The sequence below is a fragment of the Lampris incognitus genome, chromosome 5 (genome assembly GCF_029633865.1).
Source record: "Lampris incognitus isolate fLamInc1 chromosome 5, fLamInc1.hap2, whole genome shotgun sequence".
Taxonomy (NCBI): domain Eukaryota; kingdom Metazoa; phylum Chordata; class Actinopteri; order Lampriformes; family Lampridae; genus Lampris; species Lampris incognitus.
The window spans coordinates 20,069,494-20,093,414 of NC_079215.1; the positions used below are offsets into that span (position 1 = coordinate 20,069,494).

General features: G+C 42.0%; 1 protein-coding gene across 1 annotated transcript in view; it reads right to left on the bottom strand.

Annotated features, from left to right (window-relative positions):
• slc24a2 (solute carrier family 24 member 2) overlaps positions 1 to 18,151 on the bottom strand; it is a 31,900-nt gene extending 13,749 nt beyond the window's left edge. Inside the window, exon 1 of the mRNA XM_056280377.1 lies at positions 17,315 to 18,151. Coding sequence (XP_056136352.1) covers positions 17,315 to 17,914 — 600 coding nt within the window. The 5' untranslated portion in view covers positions 17,915 to 18,151. The remainder of the gene's footprint in view (positions 1 to 17,314) is intronic.
• Between the last annotated feature and the right edge of the window lie 5,770 nt (positions 18,152 to 23,921).

The window sequence follows — 23,921 nt, forward strand, 5'->3', positions numbered from 1 at the left end:
GTAGGGGCGCCCGACCTAGATGGAGCTATCACGGGGATTCGAACCGGCGATCCCCGTGTTGGTAGGTAACGGAATAGACCGCCACGCTACCCGGACGCCAGAGAGAGTACTTCCTTAACCCAGTGTTTAAACGAGGGATGTTTGACTGACTTCTACTGCAGAAGAATTAGCCTTCTGGCCAGTAGCATTACACTCAGGCTTGGTGCGAGGGTAGATTTTGTACAGTTTCTCGTTTGAGTAGAGTAATCAATGTATGATTTTGAACTGGATGAGACCATGTCTTATGCAGAAAGAGGTGTTGTGTATATGTTTTAAACTACGTTACTACATCTCATCAGACAGTATAACATCCTCCCATGCCAGTTCAGCAGTATCCCATGGGGGGCGGGGGGGGGGCTGACGTCTTGTATTTTTTTCTTAGTTCACTTCTGTGAAATTTTCGCCTTCACCACGAAGTCCAGAGAGTGAGGAAATGAAAGAAGAGAGGGGAAAGGAAGGAAGAGGAAAACCAGAAGAAATGGACAAGATTCAAACCAGTGACATGATGAGTGCACAGTTTGCAGCTCGATTTTAGGAGTGAAACTATGACGATGGATTTATTTATCATATAACTATTTTCATATGACTTTCATCGATTCATTTACATCCCTTTACATCAGAAACTATCGTCCAACCGAAGTCTCTGTTTCTAAAATCAGACAATGCTTTACATTCCAGGCCATTCAGAAATAATCAAGTAATATATGAATAAAATAGATGTAACTGAACTATGATGACTGTTAACAGCTGAGTGAAATTAGGGGCTTTACTGTATCTCGGTTTGCTTCCTTGTCATTATATTGTGATGTTAAATATAACTTACATCAAACACTGTATGTGATAAAGTCACACATCACATTGTACCAAGCAAGTGTTTTGAATGTAAGAATGATTGAATGTCATTCTATCCTTGCTATGGTCATGTTACTCTGCAGGACATTCAATGTTCACCTTATAATAAAGTTTAACACATAATTACTATTTATTCCTGTGACACAAAGGATTCAAAACACTTGCTTGGTACAATGTGATGTGTGAATATCCCCTCAGGGATGAATAAAGTATACTGATTTTGACTTTATCCCATACAGCGTCTGATGTAGATTATATTTAACATCACATTACAATGACATTGAAGCACTGAAGCCGGAGGACTCGGGACCCGTTTTAACGTACGCCGAGTCCGTTTATCTATATATAAACCTCAGCATTTCTTCAGAAGACCTACACATCACAGTGTCATTGTCGCCAATGTTGGAAAATACACTCACGGACACACAATCAGTCGACTGGCTGGGGAGAACAAATAGGAACTCTGTTGATCTCGGTCCATAAGTATCGCTTTATAATCAATAGGCACCAGGGAATTTATAAGCTCTTACAGCATTAACAGACAGCTTAGGGTTAGAGGTTAGGTTTAAGGAGCTAGGGGGCGGGGACTAAGCCTAGGGTTAGAGGTTGAGGTTAGGGGGTGGGGGTTAGGGTGTGGGGATAAAGCCTAGGGGTTGGGGTTAGGCTTAGGCTATCTTATTCATACTCCAGTATGAATAACTGTTTTATTAATGCGGCATGTGATGTTGTATCGGCTAGTGCCTTCTTCCTTTTTCCAATCTAAACTTGACGTCTTGCTAGTACCACTTACCAGACTATACTGCCCAGACCTAAAGTCAAAGAAGGCTGAATCAGTCCATCTGGCAATGTTTATTGACAGATACGTTTCATCACTCAACTAAGTGACATCTTCAGTCTAAACTGACTGCAGGTACCCCCCCCCCTTATAAACAATACAGTGGCATAACGAACGAAACTAACGACCAGTTTCATATGCAAATAAGGGTGTGACCATTAACCACGTCTCAGTTGCTTTCAGACCCCAATACACGCTGCGCCAGAAGTTGGTCCACTTTAAGGATCAGGTCCCCGGTACAAATAGAGCAATATAGTGTACGGTGCCAAGAGGATTGCCGTGACTTGTTGGGGAAACTAAACAGACGCTGGCCAAGAGGCTGGCACAACACAGGAGAGCTAAGACATCAGGCCAGGACTTTGCAGTCTACACCCATCTACAGGCCAGTCAGTGGCCACTCTTTCAAGGATGAGGATGTGCACATCCTTGATAGGGAGGAACGCTGGTCTGAACGCGGAGTCAAAGAGGCCATCTATGTGCAGAGAGAACCGGGGGGGGGGGGGCGCCCAAGAGTACACCTGTCACCATTTTACAATGCTGTGATTGCAAACACCCCCTAATCCTCTGTGAACAGTACACATGGTCATTGAAACTGCAGTTAATGGTCACACCCGTATTTGCATATGAAACTGGTTGTGGGTCGTTACGCAACTGTATTGTTTGTAAGGGTGTGGATACCTGCAGTCAGTCCAGATGAACTGATTCAACCTTCATTGATTTTTTTTGGATCTGGATTTTTGAGCATCCAGACCCAAAGAGTTTTCCTTTAACCATTTAGGACTTTGTGCCTAAACTTAACCTTCAAGTTCAGAAATGTTGGACTAAATTTTGTCAAACTAAGTTTTGCTTTTAAAATTTCTCGTGTGTGTCTTGTAATGCCGTCAATACCTGTTATTTAAAACTGGTAATTCATATCTTTAAGGTGCCTGCTGATGTTTACAAATGTGTTATAAGTGCCCATTACACATCTATTAATCACCAATATTCAACTATTAATCGCCACGAACAGCTACTCATAATTCTGACGCATGCAGGAAAAAGACTCTATATGTGCCCAACAGTTAAACAAGCAGACATATCTGTATCAGAGGTAAAATGGGCCAAAGTCATAGTGATGAAGACCTTCCCAGTCCTTTGACTTGCGGTGCGATGCTGCAGACATTAGTTGGATTTTTACTTAAAATGTTTTTGGTCTCATGGTCAAGTTCAGAAATTTTCAGGTCATTTAACTGCATCTATCACACACGACCTTCTATGAGAGCGTTAAGCCCCAAACAGGTAATTTCACTGTCACCACAACGTAAAGAGAGCTACGAACTCTTACGATATCAAGCTCACTTATTTTGCCACCGAAATATCAAACCTTGCATAACAAGGAGTAAAATCTGACAAAAGCACTGGTGCAATTCATGTTTTCAGGTTTAATCACAATATTGAGTATATGGCACGCCCTGATAAAAGCACACTGACCGCAAAGTGGATTATTGAATCGGCGAGAGGAGACACGTTATGTCACTGCACCGCGCAGTCGTCTGATAATAGCTAGCGTTAGCATTAGCAGGCTAATGGTCATGAAGTCTACGGCACACGGCAGATGCGGTGTCTGGGGGAGAATTTATCCCTAAGAATGAACGAATTTGTGTCATTAACACACCTGACAAAGAGCAATCTTAAAATGTTGCATGAATGGACCTTTGCATTGCCCCAGTCGCCTCATATCAGAGCGCAACAAGGACCGACCTTCAGAGATCGCTCCGCACCGACGCCGAGGCCGAGGGCGGCAGTTTGCTGACACGCTCGAAACTCCGGTCTCGGAGTCTGATCTGATCTGATAATCCCTCTCACACCAACTCTGAGAAGACACCTGCTTGCCGGCTGCTACAAGATCCCCACTGACATTGTCTAAAGCAAAACGACACATGCAACATGTCTGTGAATGTTCTCATTCATCCAGGTCATGGTTATCCAAAGGAATTGAGTCGAGTGCAACTGGACTTGGTATATACCCGTGAAGACGTTTCACCCTCCATGCAAGAGGCTTCCTCAGCTCGCGCCTTTCCGAGGCATATGCACCAACAGCAACAAAAAACAGGTCAAGGAGGTGAAGAACGGGCTGAGGGTCAGTCAACGAAGGCTCCTTGGGGTTCGCTTTTCAACCTTTCTCGACCTGATCACATCTGAATTAGCTGTCAACATGTTTGTTTTTAAGGTTTTGCCCTCGGCAAAACATCCCCAAATTGAACTTTAGAAACCACAATGTCGTATGGTCGCGAAATCCTTTGTATAAATATGACGCGTTTCATGCCCGTGTAGATTTCCCCCCCTCAAACTTGTTCCAGACAGAGAATTACATTTCCAATCAGCACAATTAGAAAAGGGAAAAGTAGGTTTTTTCAGTACACAGCAGCAATATAATGAACTCCTCCTTACCACTCGTGTAGTTCTAATGTAACGTGACTTAACTGTATTTCTAGAAAAGAGCTTTCTTAAACACGCCGCATCCATTTTTCCATGACGTTGATCCAGGCTTTCAGCTAGCATCGTCTGTCTAAGCTAGCATGTTTGAATGCTGCAACAGCTTTCATTTAGCAACGGAATCTTACGCGTTAACACATGATAACTTTATCTGGAAGGGGGTACGTTTTGGTTTAAATGACATAATTGGCAAGGTTAGGGCTCGTCTTTTTTTTGGGGGGGGGTCTCTCCTTTTCCCTCCCCAATGTATCCGGCCAATCACCCCACTCTTCCGAGCTGCAGACTACAACATGCCTCCTCCGATACACGTGGAGTCGCCGGACGCTCTTCATCGTTCTTTCTTTTCCCTCCTTCAAAACTTTATTGATAACATTCAGACAACAGTAACATACGCACAAGTTTAAAGAACAAAAAGAGCTTCTCTTCATCACAGTGAGGAGTTTCCCCAGGGGGACGTAGATTTATTTTCCTCTCACACTTTTTCAAAACAGAATTAAATTTCAAATCAGCACAGTCATCGATTAGAAAAGTAGAAAGTAGGGTTTTCAGTACACAGCAGCAAGATAATTAATTCCTCCTTACCACTCGTGTAGTTCTAATGTAATGTGATTTAACTGTATTTCTAGAAAAGAGCTGTGATTTTCACATAGGAAACAAACCTTTCGCAGTGACGGTGAATTGATTTTACATAACGTATTAAATACACCAATAAACGGAAAGGGAAAGACACGTTGGGTGTGAGCTGGCCATGTGATTGCTTAGCGGTGGTAGCTGCCAACACGGCATTAGGTTCATTCTGCCTAATGCTCACATGGCTGTGAGGCAACCGAGGCTAATATCCTGCAGCACACTGAAGCTTATAGGCTAAATGTATATGGAGAGACGGAGAGGATACGAGAGATGGAGAGAAAAACATCCAAATAAGAATGACTGATAGCTGGATGATTGTTTTTTTTTGTTTTCCCTCCAAAACTATTAGCCTTATTTTATGATCGATGTTTTGCTCTACAATGTACTGTTACCGTAACCGTGTCGTAGTTTTTTCAAAATATAAAGTATGTATACAATACAGTCATGTCTATTTTGACGGTAAAGCCAAGTTAGCTTTTTTTTCATTTAAAAGGAAGTGACTTAATTCCAAACGGATTATCTTTATTGCGCAACAGTCTTGAATCTTTGCCAGACTTGGCTGACATTAACTCTCTGACCTACAGTGACAATTTATGGCAAGGAGCGCGCGCGCGCGCGCGCGCACACACACACACACACACACACACACACACACACACACACACACACACACACACACACACACACACACACACACACACACATCCTACCTGACAAACGGTAAACCGCAGTGTGTCTGCAAAACTACTCGTTCTCAATCTCAATTTCAGCTCTGCGTCCGGGTAGCGTGGCGGTCTATTCCGTTGCCTACCAACGCGCGCATCGCCGGTTCGATTCCCGCGTTACCTTCGGCTTGGTCGGGTGTCCCTGCAGGGCTACACAATTGGCTGTGTCTGCGGGTGGGAAGTCGGATGTAGGTATGTGTCCTAGTCGCTGCACTACCGCCTCCTCTGGTCGGTCGGGGCGCCTGTTCCGGGGGCGGGGGGATAGCGTGATTTCCCCACGCGTTACGTCCTCCTGGTGAAACTCCTCACTGTCTGATGGAGAGAAGCTCTTTTTGTTTTTTAAACTTGTGTATATTGTAACGTGCACGGTAAGTAGACACGTCGGCTCGGAAGAGTGGGGTGATTGGCCGGATACAATGGGGCAGCATCCGAGCATGTCACAGCATTGCTGTCGCTATGGACGCGTCACAGGAAGTCAGACATGCGGAGCACGTTAGACAGTACAGTATGGCTGTGTTTACAACACCAACTCACGTATATGCTGCCATAAATCCGATAATATTAACCTCGAATGATGTTCCCGGTGCAACGTTTACATCGGAGATTGAGGTGCACAGTAACCTGCATCTAAAAAGATGGTTGCAGTGTCATGGACTGCCGAGGACAGGAAAAAACAGAAGTTGACTGACCGGTTAGTTGGGGGGAGGTGTCAGCTGTCAAACAGCATAAGGTTTCCCATTTTCTCTTCATTTGGCTATGTAGGCTACTACATACATTCAGATTTTAAATCAAACAATTTCATATAAGGTTAAAGTACAGCTTTTCAGCGTTTAGCTATTATTATTGACCCTGTCAGCAGCAGACTGGCCAGGGAGCACCGGGACAAAGTACCGATTGCACCCCACCCCCCCGCTCATGGTTTTATGAACACTTGATTACAGTTAAATTAGAGGACTTGTTTTATTAGCTTTTATTAACTTTTCCATATTTTATTTTATTTTATTTTATAATGTTAACTTGTCCCAATAATTTAAGTGGTCTGAAATACTGGGACTATATTTTTTTAAAAACGTGTTAGTGTGGCGGACACTAGGGGCTATGCCTCTCACCCAGCAGGACTGTGAGCTGGGGGCGTGGTTTACGTGGCTTGCTGGTGCAGGGTTATTCCTGCTGAGTTTGGTTTTGGAGCTGAGGAATAAACAGCAAACTCGCCTTCGTCTTAGTTTCCAAATCGTGATTCCGATATTTATTTATTTATTTTTGAAAATTCTGTTTATTCATTTTCCATGTTTACAGTATAAAAAGAGAGACAAACATAACAACTCACACCCAGTGCCACAACAAGATATACATCTTATATTTATCATTCACTGTACCCACACACCACCACACCCTCCCACATAGAGATAGGATTTTTAGCATGACTCCCACACCCCGAAATATGGATACAGAGATAAAGAATGATGATAAGATACAAATGAAGATATGTAAAATAATTAGTAAATTAAAAAATTAAATAGATTCCATGTAATTCGTCCACGGATGTGAATCCGATATTTATACAAACACCCTCTAATAAAAGCTGAAAATCTGTACTTTAACCACATATAAAATTGTTTGATTTAAAATCTGAACTTTTGTAGTATATAGCCGAGGAAGAGAAAATTCTCCTTTGTACCAGACATTAAGGAAGACACTGTATATTGGTTTAGATTATGTGTGACTTCCATAACACATGTGATTTGATGCACGTAGGTCTTGAACACAGATTTTCTGGCCGAGTTTCTTAGTGAAGCTTTTGTTTACGATGAGATCTGAGCTGGTGATCTGAGCAATGTTTTGTGTGCACCGTGGCACACTAGAAAAAATAGGTGAAAACTATGCAAAAAACGAAGACAATTACAACAAACTGCTTACTTTTAATGTAGTCTATAGCATCCGATGTCTGACTTCCGTTTGCTGCGACGCCTCCACTTCCGCTTGGGAAGGGCTAAAAATAGCTCATGGACGCTGCCCCGAGAAAAAGGGGAGGAACCCCCCCCCCCAAAAAAATAGACGAGCCCTAACCTTGCCAACTGTCTCGTTTAAACCAAAACGTACCTCCTTCCGAATAAAAAAAATTCTCTCGTGCGTCAATCGGACACGCAATCAAAGTGAATAGTGAATTGACACGATCCCTGAACCGGGGAGAAGTTATCAGTGAGTTAGGTATGAGTTCATTTATTAATGCGTAAGCTTCCGTTGCAAAATGGAAGATGTTGCAGGATTCCAACATGCTAGCTTTGACAGGTGACGCTACCTGAAACCCGGATCGACATTACAGAAAAATGGATATGGTGTGTTTAAGAAATATTGAGTGACGATCTTCAGGTAAGACCTTTATTTATTATTTTAACCCCCTAAATTGTCACCTTGTTTTACGGAAGTTAGCTATCATATATGCTAAAGCCTAATGGAGACAGGTTCACTGTGTAACCCACAAATGATCCCTCCTGCTACAAATAGTTAAATTAAGCCCTTGACATGTTTAAACCAGCCACACATTTTAAACAGCAAACACTACATCGTTGTTTAATCGCCAAAATAAATGTTAATTTTCGCTATCTAATTATTTAACAGCTATTGGGTATTGATCATGGTGTTGAAAAGTGTCCCTTTTAAAACCTACTGGAGACCACCACGGACAACTAGACACGTTAGCGCTAACGTGTCTAGATCGGAACCTTTAGTAGACTGGTTAAGGTTGTCGCCCGCGGTGCGGAATACACTAGTTCGCGTCCCGGCTGTGGCGGTTCTCGACACCCCCCCCCCCCAATCCTGCTACAATAGCTTTGTAACAGACCTTGAAAAGTGCCTCCGTGAGATGAGATTATCTTCAGTAGATCAACATTCACAGAAAAGGTTTATATGTGCAAAGTAAACGGGAATTTATTCGCTATCTGGTGATCAAGGTTTTATGTTCTGCGGCTAGCCTGTGCTGCTAGTTAGCATTAGCAAGGTTTGCATACTGATGGGAATGTAAAAGGTCGGATTTATTAGGTGTTTCAATATTATTCCAGAAAGAATATGTAGATATTCAATTGTTTCTGCACAGTGGTTTGCATAAACTGTTTTTGTGTCATCCAGTAAAATTCAGCTCTTGGTCAGCATTTAACAAAACACAAGCATATGAAAGGGACTTCTCTTACACCTTTCACATTGAAAGTTCTCCTGTAGATCGACTGATTGGTTGATTTATATTTTAGTGTCAGGCACTGGAACATTTGGTGCCCATGCAGCCCCTATGGACTTACAAGAAACACGGAGGTAAAAAATGTAAAATCAGCTTTAACAGTCAAACCCAAAAGTGTTATTGTCTCCACAATGGAGAACAAACTGCAACTTTTTTTTCCCTGAATCCCTTTTCCTTTTTAAAAGTAGTTTGTTTTAAGACTCCTCTGGTGGTCTCATCCCTGATCCAGACGTCAAGCAGAAGAGTTTTAAAACACATCCATACATCATCGGTATCATGTCTTCGCTTTAATAATCAGAGCACAAGCTGATACAGCATATGTGAGAAAAAAATCCTCATGGAGAACGTGAGCGAGAAACTTATTTCTTGGATGATGGTGTCTGAAAATGTTAAATTAAAAGTTTCAAAAGATGTGTGCATTATGATTATGATAGGCCTAATTGTCATGTGCGTGAACATGCACAACACAATTCTGTTTCACTTGTAGGCATGATTCTGAGACACGCACGTGCGTGCACGCACACGCACACACACACAATGTGTGGTGAATATTGAATCTAAATGAATAGGTAGATAAATAGTCTCACTGAAAAAGAATAGCGTACGTCAAGCGCTCTTCAACCAAGAGCTGGGCCACAAAACAGTCAGGTCCAGTCAGATGTATTTCCACAGCCTTCATCACAATTTAGTCTCAGAAGGCTTTACAATCACAATCACATCCTATCCAGAATATTGTGTGGGCCTGTTATCTGATGTCGCCACGTGACCAGCATGATTGCTTTCAGTAGACCGGACGTCAGAATGAGCCTCGTTTACATGTTATCTGAAAGTTTAGTAAGTCTTGAAACACCAAGGAAACACCGAGGGCGGTCCGAGGATGCAGAAGTGGGGCAGGCTAAGCTAACTGCTAGCCCATGCAGACTGGCAATTCCGATAATACTAAGGGCGGTCTGGTGGCAGCCTCATCTCGCGTTGACTGTTTTTTTTGCTGTCGTCATGTGGAAAGCGGGGAGGTGTGTCAAAGGTATCTGGCTGGGAGAGCTGGCATTGGATCAGCTGGGGGAGTCTGGTCTGCTGCGTCCAGTGGGCCTAGGGACCACAGCCCTGCCCTGAGCTGCGCCCGAGGAGGAAACACTGAGGGCGATCTGACAGGATGCAGAAGCGAGGCAGACTAAGCTAAATGCTAGCCCATGCAGACCAGCAGTTCTGACAGTCATCCTGGCTGGCATTCACTCTCTTGGACAGTGAAAAAAATTTTTTTTTGATTGATTCATCTTCAGCCGCTTCTCCATGGCAGGGTCGCAGTGGCACCAAGCTATGTAGGACACTCCAGACGTCCCTCTCGCCAGCAATGCCCTCCAGCTCCTGCTTGAGGATCTCAAGGCGTTCCCAGGCCAGATTGGACATGTAGTCCCTCCAGCGAGTTCTGGGTCTACCCCGGGGTCTCCTCCCAGTTGGCCGTGCCCGGTAAACCTGCAAAGGAAGGCGCCCAGGAGGCATCCTAATCAGATGCCCGAACCATCTCAACTGCTTGCGACGCGAAGGAGCAGCGGCTCTATTCCGAGCTCCCTCCGGATGTCCAAGCTCCTCACCCGGTCTCTTTTTTTTATTTATATATATATATATACGTGTATATATATACGTGTATATATATACGTGTATATATATACGTATATATACATACATACATACATACATACATATATATATATATATATATATATATATATATATATATATATATATATATATATATATATATATATATATATATATATATATATATATAGGAGCTCAAGCAGGAGTCGTGACAACTTTCTCTTTCGGCTACACAACGTGCACCATTTATTCCTTCCACCATTACAACAACAACAAAAAACCCGCGCAGCAGAAGTGTGTCACTGTAAACCCGAACCGAGGAAACAGCAGCTGTAAACTAACGTTCCTACTAGCTAAATAAGGGGAATTATGTAGCCCCATAACCACACACACACACACACATATATATATATATATATACACACACGTGTGTGTGTGTGCGTTTTTGTTGTTTTTTTTGTAATTTCGATATAAGTGTTCTTGTAGTTGGGATATGTGTTTTTGTCTTTTGTGTTGCACTGCTGTGGGATCGGGAAAATTATATTTCGTTTCATTTCATGTATGCAGGTGCATGGAATGAAATGACAAATAAATGTTCCTGATTCTTGATCTGACGTTATCAGCCTGTGTTGGGGTGTGTGGTTTCCTAAAGCACGACCTTTCATCACTTAAATGAAACAATCTTTGTTTTGCAATGTGAGTTTTGTAATCCAATCAAAATGATTTTTTTTTGGCTATAATTTCTCAATTATTCCAAACAACCATGTGTTTGCGTAAGGACAGTGATTAAAATCATTTGTGTTCGGATGCTGTACTCGAGATGTTGGATTTACCTAAAGATGTTGTCAAGTGTTTACACACAACTGTGTTAATAAACCTCTACATGCAGAACAAGCACCTCTTAGAACAATAGGCTGTGTTCATCTCATCTGTTTTCTCTCTCTTTCCTCTCATTTATTTGATCTGTACCACTCTCCTGTCCTAATTTTCTCATTTCCTCTCTCCCTTACTCTGTTTTTTTCCTCCTTTCTTTCAATTCTGCTCTGCTAATATATGTCATACAGTATTTCTATGCTTCCACATAGTACTGAGAAAAAAAAGAAAAACTATGTGTGTGTGTATATATATATGTGTGTATGTGTGTGTACACACACACATGATATCTGTTTACAATTACATTATATTTTAAGAATGGAACTGGGGTTGATCACATTGAACTGTATGATAATGTCCAACTAAAACTCAAACCAAAACTATTTCTCAAAATAATACTCCCTTGAAATATTTCAGACCTCATTTTGGGAGAAATTTTTAGGTTACACATTCTTGTTATCATTACATTTAGACAGCAAAATCGTGCATCATGATATGACAATATTCAAATTTCATCCCGATACACCACCACTGAAAGATGATATGCAATACTATGGGATCATTCTCCAGATCTACTTCAACAACACAGCAGTTATTTGACACAGAGGCAATCATCAGGAGAACCTGACAGGCTAACACTACCTCATCTCCTCTCTCTCGCTCTCTCTCTCTCTCTCTCTCCTTCTAAAGGGAGTCTGCAGTGTCCACCTGACTGTCCAAGCTGTGGGACTTAGCCATGATTAATCGTCAGAAGTTCCTGCTTTTAGAACACCAACAGTAAGCCTGCGTGTGAACTCGCCCAACAACCTTCACAGGTCACGGCATTTTCCCAGACTCCCAACGCTCGTCTCCTCCTCCCCATGTTCACACATCTCTTTCACATGTCATCGTTTCTCTGCCATCGCTTCCTTCAGTGGGAATTTCCAAAGGAATCAACAATAGATGAAGGATTTAGATTTCTTTTTAGACCATCAGGCGAACACTGCAGTACGTGTGGCTGCAACAGAGCAGCAAGCGGGCTTACGGATTCATATCTGTGATACACATTCCTAAAAATAGCTTGCTGTTTTCTTATATGATTATTCAACCCCTGTTTTTTGTTTTTTTTGGAGACACCTCACTCACATTTTAGATTCACATTCACACCGATAGAAATATCTTGCCAGGCCACTGGTACAAATACAGTCCAAGAAGTTAACATGGAGCAGTAGAGGTTTAGCTGCCTTGCTCATTGGTGCCTCAGTAGTAGCTAACATCTGCATCTCTAAGCCTTTAGGGCTCCAAACAGCATTTTTAAAGTATGTTTCTGTAACACCAACCCAGGACCACAGAAAAGTGACATTGTCACCATAGAGGAGGTGAACAGCCTATCTCAGATGTAGTACACCGGGACAAGTGAACATTACATTGAAAAAGTTCATTGATAAACTTTAAAAGAGTTGCAATTTTATCACACAGGAGACTACAGTATGATACTATCTACCGCTATCTGAATCCTTTACTTTTAAAAAGACATACATGCAAGTTCAAATACATCAATTTAATGGTCTTTGAGGCTATGCAATGCACCAAATAAGTGCAGGGTGATCCATGCCTTACATGTGCAAGTCATCAGTTAAAACTGATTTGCATGCTTTATATGTAAGTTAGCTGCAGAGACGCAGAATGACAGCGTGGAGATTGCTGTCCTGCATGTTTGCTGTCGTCACTGCAGGTAAGCAGTTGATAAGGGGATCAGAGAGGATTGGCGTCTTTAGAATGATCAGCCACCATACCACCAGCTCTTCTCACTCTCACACAGACTCTGCAGGTGTCACTTCTATGTTGTTCATAAACACCACACATATCCCCTGACCGCAGACTATGTAGAATGAGAAAATGTAAATAGTGTTATGGAGCATAGTTCTGGCCTAATGTCGAGCAGTTGCACTTTCCTTCTGGTGATCTACTGTCTCCCCCACCCCGCAAGCAACCTTCTATTCTTAGCTGTGCTGATGGGATCGGGATGGATTAACCTGAAGGATTACACAAGCTATCGACACATGAGGGCAAGGGAGTCATACATCAAGTGCCGAGAGAGAGAGAGAGAGAGAGAGAGAGAGAGAGAGAGAGAGAGAGAGAGAGAGAGAGAGCTGTCCCCAGGTTGTCCAACTCATGTTCAAGGTGTGTCAGGCGGCCTGAGAAGGTGCCAACTCCTGGAGATGTGAGAAAGCCATTCTGCATCCCAAGTCATACTAACTGTGGTCGCATCAGGTGCTATATGATAGTGCTATATAAATGTAATGATTATTATTATATCGATGATGATTATTATTATTTAGGCTCCAGCATCCCGCGACCCTGAGAGCAGGATAAGCAGTTTGGATAATGGATGGATGGATGGATTATTATTATTATTATTATTTGGTGTTTTACAAGCATACTAAAGGATGTGATGGGAGGTTTAGGGAAGTCAACAAGAAGCGCAAATTTCCCTTGTCAGTTTAAAGTTAAACACACATGTTTCAGATCAGATGCATTGAAAGATCTGAGAGTTTACATTGCTGTGAAAAGTTAAAAGAGAGAGAGAGAGAGAACTTTTATAAGGCTTCTTGCATTGGACTCGTATTTCATTGTGGGATTTCTTCCATAATAGTGAGCAATAATGAAAGCATGTCTAGAAAAACTAAAATATATTGTTCTTTTCTGTATCAGCATCATTCCTCAAGGAGCATTTATGTGGTTTGGAGACTATCACAACAACTGATATATTAACACTCATGATGACACTATTGATGCTAATGGTGATGCTAATGTATTGCTGGAACAATCAGTATTGAAGGTTGTCGGTATTGACCTCATATGTTGGCAAAAAAAGATGAAGCAAGAAAAATGAGCACGAAAGATGTTTTAAAACTATTGATACAGAATTGAAAAAGATGTGTATTTCTGATCTTTAAAATGAATTCTGGTGGAATTTCATCATACACATTGAATTATTATGAAATACTTGACTGTTTCTTTGGTCCTTAACCATCCATATGCCACTCATTTTGGAGCACAGAAACCAGCTCAAGAGTAAAATTATCTTCAGCTTTTTTTTTCCATTTGAGGAATGTAAAGCCATATCTTCATCGTTTTTTGGGGGAGAAATACACCGCATACGTCCCCGAGGAACTGGTATTGGGTGACGCTAAGCTAAGTTAAGATACAGGCACTTTGCTATAACAACAGCCTACAAATGATTCAGCAGGTTTCATCTGAGCTCCGTATGAGATAACAGCACAGCAGGTCTGACTGTGTCCACAGAGAGAAAATACACAAGCGTGAGAGACACAAGAGGAAAAAAGATGCTTCGGCTTTGAATGTGTCTCTGTGTACTTTTTGTCTTGCATCACATCACGATACCCTTTCTTTGGCCAAGGACGCCCTTACTGCTGCAGGCAACAGATTACAGATTGCATGTGGATCGCCAACATGTTAATGCTGATTCACCCTTAATGACTTTGGGTTATCCAAATGAAGCGTTAGGTAGCAAAATGGCTCCTTTGGTGCAATCACAGGAAATCTTAGATTTCTCCCTAGACTGTGCCTAGCAATAAGTCAAGTCAAGTCAATTTTATTTGCATCGCCCAATATCACAAATTACAAATTTGCCTCAAGGGGGTTTACAGCAACACAACATCCTGTCAAGTCAATTAAAATGTATTTAAGTGGCATATTAAGATGCACTGCAATTGCAAATGCAAATGCCCTTCACATCAAATGAAGGTGTACACATATACTACAGAAAGTAGAGATAATTATCATCACTTTTCGTTTTTTTTTTTGGACCCCCCCCCCTTTTTCTCCCGAATTGTCAATTGTACCCATCAAATTACCCCACTCTTCCGAGCCGTCCTGGTCGCTGCTCCACCCCCTCCACTACCACGTGCCTCCTCCAGTACATGTGGAGTCACCAGCTGCTTCTTTTCACCTGACAGTGAGGAGTTTTGCCAGGGGGACATAGTGCATGGAAGGATCATGCTATTCCCCCCCAGTCCCCCCTTCCCCCCGAACAAGCGCCCCAACTGACCAGAGGCACATACCCGCATCAGGCTTCCCACCCGCACACACGGCCTATTGTGTCTGTAGGGAAGCTGGAGGTAACACAGGGATTCGAACCGGCGATCCCCGTGTTGGTAAGCAACGGAATAGACCGTTATGCTACCCGGATGCCTATTATCACTTTCTTTAACTTAAACTTTAATGAAGTTTAATCCCAACTGCTTGTTCCCGGGAATAACAGTATACGTTTAACTAGGTTCAGTTTACATGTTATCAAAATTTCCCTTGGAAAAAAAATGACAACCAACAACCTGCTTTTTGCATTATCATTTCTCACATTAATCTATTCAAGAAATCTGATCCAGATTATGCTTTCACATCTGGTGTCAGTCTGGCATGCATGAATCACAGCACCATCTACATCTGACTTTGAAATAGACTGGACAGATACGGCACAAATAAAACACATCAAAAAAGAGAAATGCTCTGTGTATAATAAGTTATCTGCACGTACACACTCGTAAAATTATTGTATGAAAAAACAGAAAGAAAAAAATAGAGAGGTTGGATTATGGGTGATGTTCCAACTTGCAAACTTTCACTTTGACCTTTTCACTCTTATTTGAAGTGGATGGCTGTATACTGAACATGGGTCAGGTTTATAAAAGGAATGGATAGAAGGAAAGCCTATCCAGCTAGACTTAGTCAGCACGAACACGGCTCTGTGCCTGGCTCAGTCTGAGCAGTACAGGTGATGGGTTAGCTAAATCTTTATATCCGCCCAAAAAACGTGAAGTCGGGATGGTTTGGCTGCCTGACAGATTGTTGGATCACAGCTACTGGGCAGCTGTTTAACCCCCCCCCCCGCTTTAAAACCTTGAAAGGTCTTCTGACAGTCAGCTGAAGCTTTACCGTTTACCAGCAGAGGAGCACTTCTGTGCTTCGGTCAATTGTCTTTATGATCTTATAAAAAAAAGTAAGAAGCTGCTTGCTGTTTGTCTCAGAGCAAGTTTTGTTAGTGTGAATATAAGCCCAGTTGCGAGCTTGTGATAAAGAAGGGTGAAATGTACACTGCTGAAAAATCATCAGCCACCATCACTCACTTAAAGGTCTGAAACTACTCAGGTTATTGAGTTCAATGGTAAATTATATACTTGGGAAATAGCAAAACAGAGAATGAATCATTCACTTTTCCCAAGTTTGATTTTTTTTTTCTCCCAAAGTTTAAGAAATGTAAGTGTTTTTTTTTTTAATACTGTCCAGAAACTGGCACATTTCTGGTAACACAGGGCTCCTTTAGCAGCAAGTGTGTGATGAGTTTTGTCTGTCCTTTGGTTGTTCAGAGATTAATGCTATGTAGGAAACTGAGTAATTTCAACAAAACTTCAAGTGAGCTTGATTGATGACTTGAATGCTGGTTTCTGATGGGTTTGCTCTGCAGGGTGAGGGTCGAGGAATGTTTGAGAACAATGAGATGAATACACTGGTCAAATGGATGTATGGATGGATGTAGGGATGAATGGGTAGACGATTAAATAGATTGTTCCATCGGTTATCAGTACAAGGTATTTGCAGAATAGGGATACTTAATGGAACCAGTTGTTGACAATGATCCATCCAAAAGCATAGGCTGAAAGGGGAGCAGAAACACATGCAGCAGCAGAACTGATAAATAGATAGTGAAGTAGGATAGATGGATGGATGGATGGTGGTTTCACTGATGGATGGATGGCTGGTTCGATGGATGGATGGAGGGATGGTGGGTCAGTGGATGGCGGTTTGACTGATGGATGTAAGTGGGTGCATGGAAGGAAAGAATGGATGGATGGATGTAGATGGATGATGGTTGGATGGATGGTGATTCAATGGATGTTAGCTAGATGGTGGTTTGATGGATGGATGGTTGTTTGAATGATGGATAGATGGATGGCTGGAGGGTTGATTGAACAGATGAAAGGAGGAATAAAGACATAGATGATATAGGGATACCATGTTGCAGCACTGGGACAAGAACACATAGAAGCTCACCTTGGGTGCAGAGTCCAGCTGGTCCACCTGGTTGTTAGTGAAACTGCCCTTGATGAGCTGCTCCACGTTGGAATTGAACTTCATAAATGTCACATACGTAACATAGCACATCAGCAGAGCTATACTTTCTCCCAGGGTGATTTGGTTATCCAGAAAGAAATATATGAGCATGAGTAAGCCAACGATGTAGAAGGAGACGTCTCTGAACAGAGGCCACCAGGTGAGGTGCAACACTTCCTTGGAGAACAGGGCACACATGCCGATCACAAAGAGAATGTTGAACACAGCTGAGCCCACGATGGTGCCAATACCTACGTTACTATGGGAAACAAAGACTCCAATGACGGAGGTGAACAGTTCTGGGGCTGACCCACCGGCCGCCATGAAGGTGGCTCCTGCGACGTCGTCAGAGATGGCCAGCTTCTCTGTGATGACGGTGAGCGCTGGGACGAAGAACTCGTCACACACAATGGCAAGAGAGATGAACATGTAGAGCATGCCAAACATATGAAAAACCACAAAGCCTTGGCGCCTCTCTTCCAAACTGAAGTAGTCTGTGGGGTAGTCCCCCTGGTTTAGCTCGCTGTGGGATGAGCGCATGGCCACTGGTGTGTCCTCTGCTGGGGCAGAGTGGTTGTGATGAAGAAGAGTTCTTTGGGGCACTGCTGCCTCTGCTGACCCTTTGGCAGCTGATTCCTGCTCTTTCACTGCCGTTGTTGCCAGCGTCAAGGCACTCCAGGAAAAGAATGTGCAGACTACTACCAGGCTGATGACAAAACCCAAGATCCGTCCAGGCCGCAGCTTTCTCCTGACATGCTGGTAATGGTGCCTGGTGCAGCTGCTGCGTGGGCCTAGAAGAGGTGAAGACATGGTGGGAAAAGAGGCCTGATTGGAAGTCATGATACCTTGACTGTGGCTTCTACTGGGTAGCATGAAATCCATGTTGTTTGGCGCCAATACTCATGCAGGATGCAAAGTTGAGAGTCCCCCTCAAGGCTGGGTTTTGTGCCGTCGGTGGCTTCGAGGGCGAGGGTTGCAAGGGCTGTACAGTTCACCGTTCAGTTTGCATACTGCTCCCGCTGGGCTGCCTACACACAAGGGTAGCCCTGAGATCTGATTCCAGGGTCAATCCCATTCAAAGGCTTCCACATATTAGTCACTAGAGAGAAGGGAAAGAGGAAAAAGAAACAAAGGGATCAACAGCACATTGACAAATTTATTAGTTTCCGAAAGATGAAGTAAACACAAGACAAGAATAAAATCAAGACAAAAAATAAATAAAGACACATTTCAGTGCAGAGGAACAATATAATTTTATTTCTAGTTTAAAATTAACCCTATCCATCCATCCATTATCCAAGCCGCTTATCCCAATGGGGGTCGGGGGGATGCTGGAGCCTATCCCCTAAATTGACTTGAATCAAATCAAATCAAATTAAATCAAATCAAATCAAATGTCTTTATTTCAAACATGCAAAAGAAAAGAAAAGATGATCAAGCATAAAAAAACAACACATGATAAAAATAAAACCAGAAGAATTCAACAAAAGAATTCTCAAATATTCCAACAAATATTATATGTTTTAAAAGGAACATGTAAGCATATATATAAGCCATATGTATATATACCATATGTAAGCATATAAAAGGGGCAGAAAAGGAGTTACTGAGGAGTAACTTCCTTGTTACTACTTATAATGTCCTGCCCCCTCTCTAATGCTCAATTAATAAACCTAAATAATAAACTTCGTTTTTTACATATCAGAGTATGTCATTCTCAATAACTATCTCAGAATAACTCAATAAAAAAACAATAAAAGCAATAAAAAAATGAAAACAATAGAACAAAACAAAAAAATCAAAAACAAAGAAAAAAAATAACAGTGATTTCTAAAAACAGCAATAACCGCATCCACCATGGGTGTCACGGTCATGAGAGAAGCAAAACCTCCTCCTCATCCTTGTACCACTTTCAAACAATTTTTTGTTTTTTTGTGTTTATAAAATAATTTTCTAACATTAACTCTATAATTAACTCTATAACTTAAAGTTTGAAATCAACTCTATAACTTTAAGTTTGAAAGTAACTTTTTAATGCAATGCTTTATAAATTGACAGCTCAGTAAATATATAGTTTCATAGAACACATGTCCTGCTTACAATTTTTGTCAAGTTATCAAACTTGATAATTGATAATTTAATGAAGACAATCTACAGTGAAGAGTGTATCCTGAATACTGTGAATGTTTTTGTTGTTGTTTGACACTGCTAAAGGTTGTAGCCATTAGTAAACAAAGATACTTCACAGTTATCCACGGAAAATAATACCTCCAAAAAGCATTTTTAACATGCATTTTAAGCTTTTAAGAACTGTAAAGCAGTGCTTTCTGCAGTAACATTTAGCTAATGATGGATTGTGACATCTGGATTATGGCACTTTCAGACACTGTTGTTTCAGATTAAAGGGCCAATAAGAGGAATTTTGCATTATGATTGTGACTTTAGAGGAGGCATAGCTTGCTAACCATTTGCATTTAGAAATTGTGCATAAATCAGGGTAAAATTAAAGTGCAATCACTACAACGCTGTACGACTCGATTTTGTATTGAAAGCCCGAAGTGATAGCTTTTGAATCTATTGCATCGATGATTGCATGCTGATTCTGCTTACAGTGTTAAAAATGCAGCAATACCATAAGCAACTCTTTCATATCTCATTTCTGTCCAATTTTTAAAAACAACGGCCTACTTGACATTGTGTCGAGGCTCTCCAATGAGAGCACTCCTTTCATTAAAGCCCTGACATTAGTGAAAGCTCATTACAAAGTCACATAATCCTTGAGCAGATATACTTAGATTAGCTTCAGGTTCTGCAACACTGCACAAAGTCAAAAAGCAGTTGCTGCAAAAGTGAATATGATTTTTTTTTTTTATTCAAGGACACATAACCTAAGCTAAGGGATGATCAGTTAGATTCGACGAGGTTTATTTTGGCGCCGGTGTTATAGAATTTTCGACTCCCCCGCAGAATTGACTCCCCTTGGAGTGAAGCAATAGGTAAGGTTAGGCTAACTCTAACCCCTAACCCCCACTAACCCTAACCCTAACCGTAACCCGTTCATGCAAGGGGAGTCAGATTCTGCAGGGGAGTCGTAAAATTCTATAACGCCGGGACCAGTAAGCTTAGCCATTTGGTCAATGGGATGAATTCTACAGTGAAACTGCATCGTCCGTCTCACAAGTCCAAAATACGATGCACTCCTACTCAAACTGTGTAACACCCATGCAGTTTTATTGTGCACCAACGCACCTTGACACAGGGTTTTTGGATCCATTCCTGCCTGAAATTTGCCATTAAGGTAATTAAACAAGATACTGTTAAACACACATTAAATACACTCTACAGTGAAATGCAAAAAGGCCAAGAGAGGTTTTGTCATACCACACTTTGCAGTCTCCTGTTGAGGAGTAGGGAATCCAGCAGGCGACTGCGGGTGCAAAATGGAAATTTGCGGTAAAGTGAATCCTTGAACAGAAGGTCTTGAGTCTTTAGTCTGAAGGTCCCAACAGACAATCCTTGGTGAGAGCTTCGTCCCCCCTCAGCAGAGGTGGAGCTCCAAGACACTGGGATGAAGCCAAGGACTGCGGCTCCACCCTCTCTCGCTCTACCCGTCTCTGTCTCTCTACTTTTGACTCTCTCCCCCTACTTTCACCTGCCACCTCTATGTCTTTCCAACCCCAACCAACCCCATCAATCTGCTGCCCCTTTTATCCATCACCTTTCTTACCCCTCAGTTATTTTCTCTCAATTGCTGTCCTCCCTCCTCGCTCTCCCTCCATTTCGGTCTCCAATATTAAGATCACACCTCCCTCTTTCTTCTTTCTGGCCTCTTCTATCCTTTCACACTCTTTCAGTCCATCCTCTTCTCTTTTCTTTTCTTTCCTTTTTATTTCTTTTCACCCATCTTTGTCATTATTTCCCCCATTCTTTTCCCCCATCTTTGTCATTCTTTCCCCTATTCTTTCCCCCATCTTTGTCATTCTTTCCCCCATCTTTGTCCATCATGTGACCTTTCAACCCCCCCCCCCACACACACACACACTGCTCCATCAGATAGCCTTTTTTTAATTTTTTTATCAGAACTCTTGAAAACGTTCCCAGCTATAATGTGATGCAATGCCTTTCAGTTTAGTTAATTGGAGATGGCTAGCAAGACATTTGAACAGTGCAAGTTTTGGGATATCTTTTTTTTAGTTTTCAGGATAATTTTTTTTATTATTATTTTTAAAAAACTGAGAAAATACTTATGACGTTTTAGAACTATGAGAAATACATAGTTATACATGGGTTGAACAGAAGAGTTGCACAATTGCAGTAGAGAGCCTCCAGTTTGCATGAGATGTTTACATGTTAAATGGTTAGATGTTAGAAGACAACTTGTGCCCTCTGTCTCTCACTGTCTGTCTCAGAAGCTCAGCAGGTGAGAACTGTTTAAGCCTCAATAGTCTCACAGTCTCCTGAAGGTGAGCTCAACTGGCCTGACCTGTTCTGTTATATAGCCTTGTGCATCCCTGGCATAGCCCATGAGGACACCATCACTGGATGTGTGTGTGTGTGTGTGTGTGTGTGTGTGTGTGTGTGTGTGTGTGTGTGTGTGTGTGTGTGTGTGTGTGTGTGTGTGTGTGTGTGTGTGTGTGTGTGTGTGTGTGTGTGTGTGTGTTGGATCCATGTGGGACTAAGTGCATGCAGTTGTTTGTTGTGACAGTTGTCCAGTTTCTGTGTCCCTTATAACCAGATGTCATGACCCTGGCCAGCAATCCTGCAAATTGTGAATGTGATCTGAACATTTATTTCCAAGATAACTGCCTTTCAGCGAGGTTCAGGTAAAACTGACAGCGTCGTGGGTTTTACATGGAGGTAATGGTGGGAGGTTGAAGACTCATGACAACTTCTGTATGTGCAAAACGATGCAGTCCAAACCTTTTCATAAGGCCTGATGATGGGGTGTACTGATGCTGAAAAGCTAAGATGTAAGGATGCTGTGCATTATGCCATAGCAAAAGTATTTGCACTCAAAATCAGGGAACAGTAAGTGAGAACCAGCTGTATAAAGGTTTTAAGAAGTGCTGTGATAGTCTCTTGATGTAGATGCTGACGCTGCACACAGCACTGTCACGCCCCGTCATACATTTAGTACAGACGACACATTCAGCGCAGTGCGATCTGACTCCCAGAGGTGACGAAGCAACGTCTTTGGCTGAGGTCAGACAGTGAAGAGGTTTTTTACCTGAGTTATATATCAGCTGTGGACCCACGGCTGCTATAATAAGAGCTGTCTGAAGAACTCAGAAGGTTAAACAGGTTGCATAACCTGCCAACGTAGCTCCACTTCCAGATAGGCTAAGCTCCGTTGCCTGTACAGGTAGACCTTGAAATAAAACAAGATCAGTTGTCATGAAGAGGAAACCTCATGTGACTTTTACCTTTGGGGAAAAAAATAAAATAAAAATCGGTTATGGCAATTGTCTTTTCTAAAAAAGGTCCTCGTCACTGTGGAATTTGAGAGTTAGAGGAATGACCTTACGTTGGAAAAGACCCAAGTTACACAGTGTTAATTAGAACAGCTGAGTTCAAATACCAGTCAACACTTCCAGCAGAAGTTAAAGTGAAAGTGCTTTGTTATTGTTGTTTTTTTTGGGGGGGGTTGTTTGTTTTTTGTTTTTGGGGGGGTTAAATTGGCAAGTACTTTGAACAATCAAGTAACTTTCTGCATTAATTAAATTACATGAAGATGGCAAGTGGCTTAATTCAATCCCGTTGACTGGCAGTCTGGTGATGATACGTTGAACAGAGAGACAGATAGCTTTGCGTAAGTGAGGATTACTAGCAGCTTAATGCCTAAAGCTCCTAAAATACTACTTTAAATAGCGGCTAAGTTTTCTGTGCTAAATATACAGTTAATGGGTTACAGTTAGTAAGAGAGGCCCTTCAAGTATGATGAGTGAAAGTGCAGATTAACACTGCCATTGCTCTAATGAATCCAAGAACACAGTAGAACAGAACAGAATAGACTAGAATAGAAAGATGTAAATATTACTGAGGGAGGAATGGGTTTTGTCTCTTCTTCCGTGTATGTCTCGCCCCTTAAACCCCCAATTAGCTACAAATCCCATGTTTGTCTTAACCAGACGTCTTTGCATATTCTCGTTTCGCACCTTAACGTGTGTGTGTGTGTGTGTGTGTGTGTGTATGGGGGGGGGGGCATTGAGGAATGAATGTCGTGTAGTTGAGCAGATTTCTTTAGACGTGTTTGAGAAGAACTGCAGATTTAGTTTGCCCACTAGTGGCGCTACTAAGCAAAGTGGGTCCCGTAACAAACCGGATGTAAACATTGGCGCAATGTAATGTAAACTCCGTAGCGTCCAAAAAATTAACTAATCGAGATTTTCCGGACATATTTGAAAGTACTACCTTTCACTGCCACTGGGGGTCTGGCAACACACTCTGCGTCCGCATTAGGGAAATTATGAACGTAAATAAACCCGCGTTCGTTTACATGGAAAACGCCGCAGGTCAGCTTTAACATTTGGCTCTGTTAAAGTAAGTA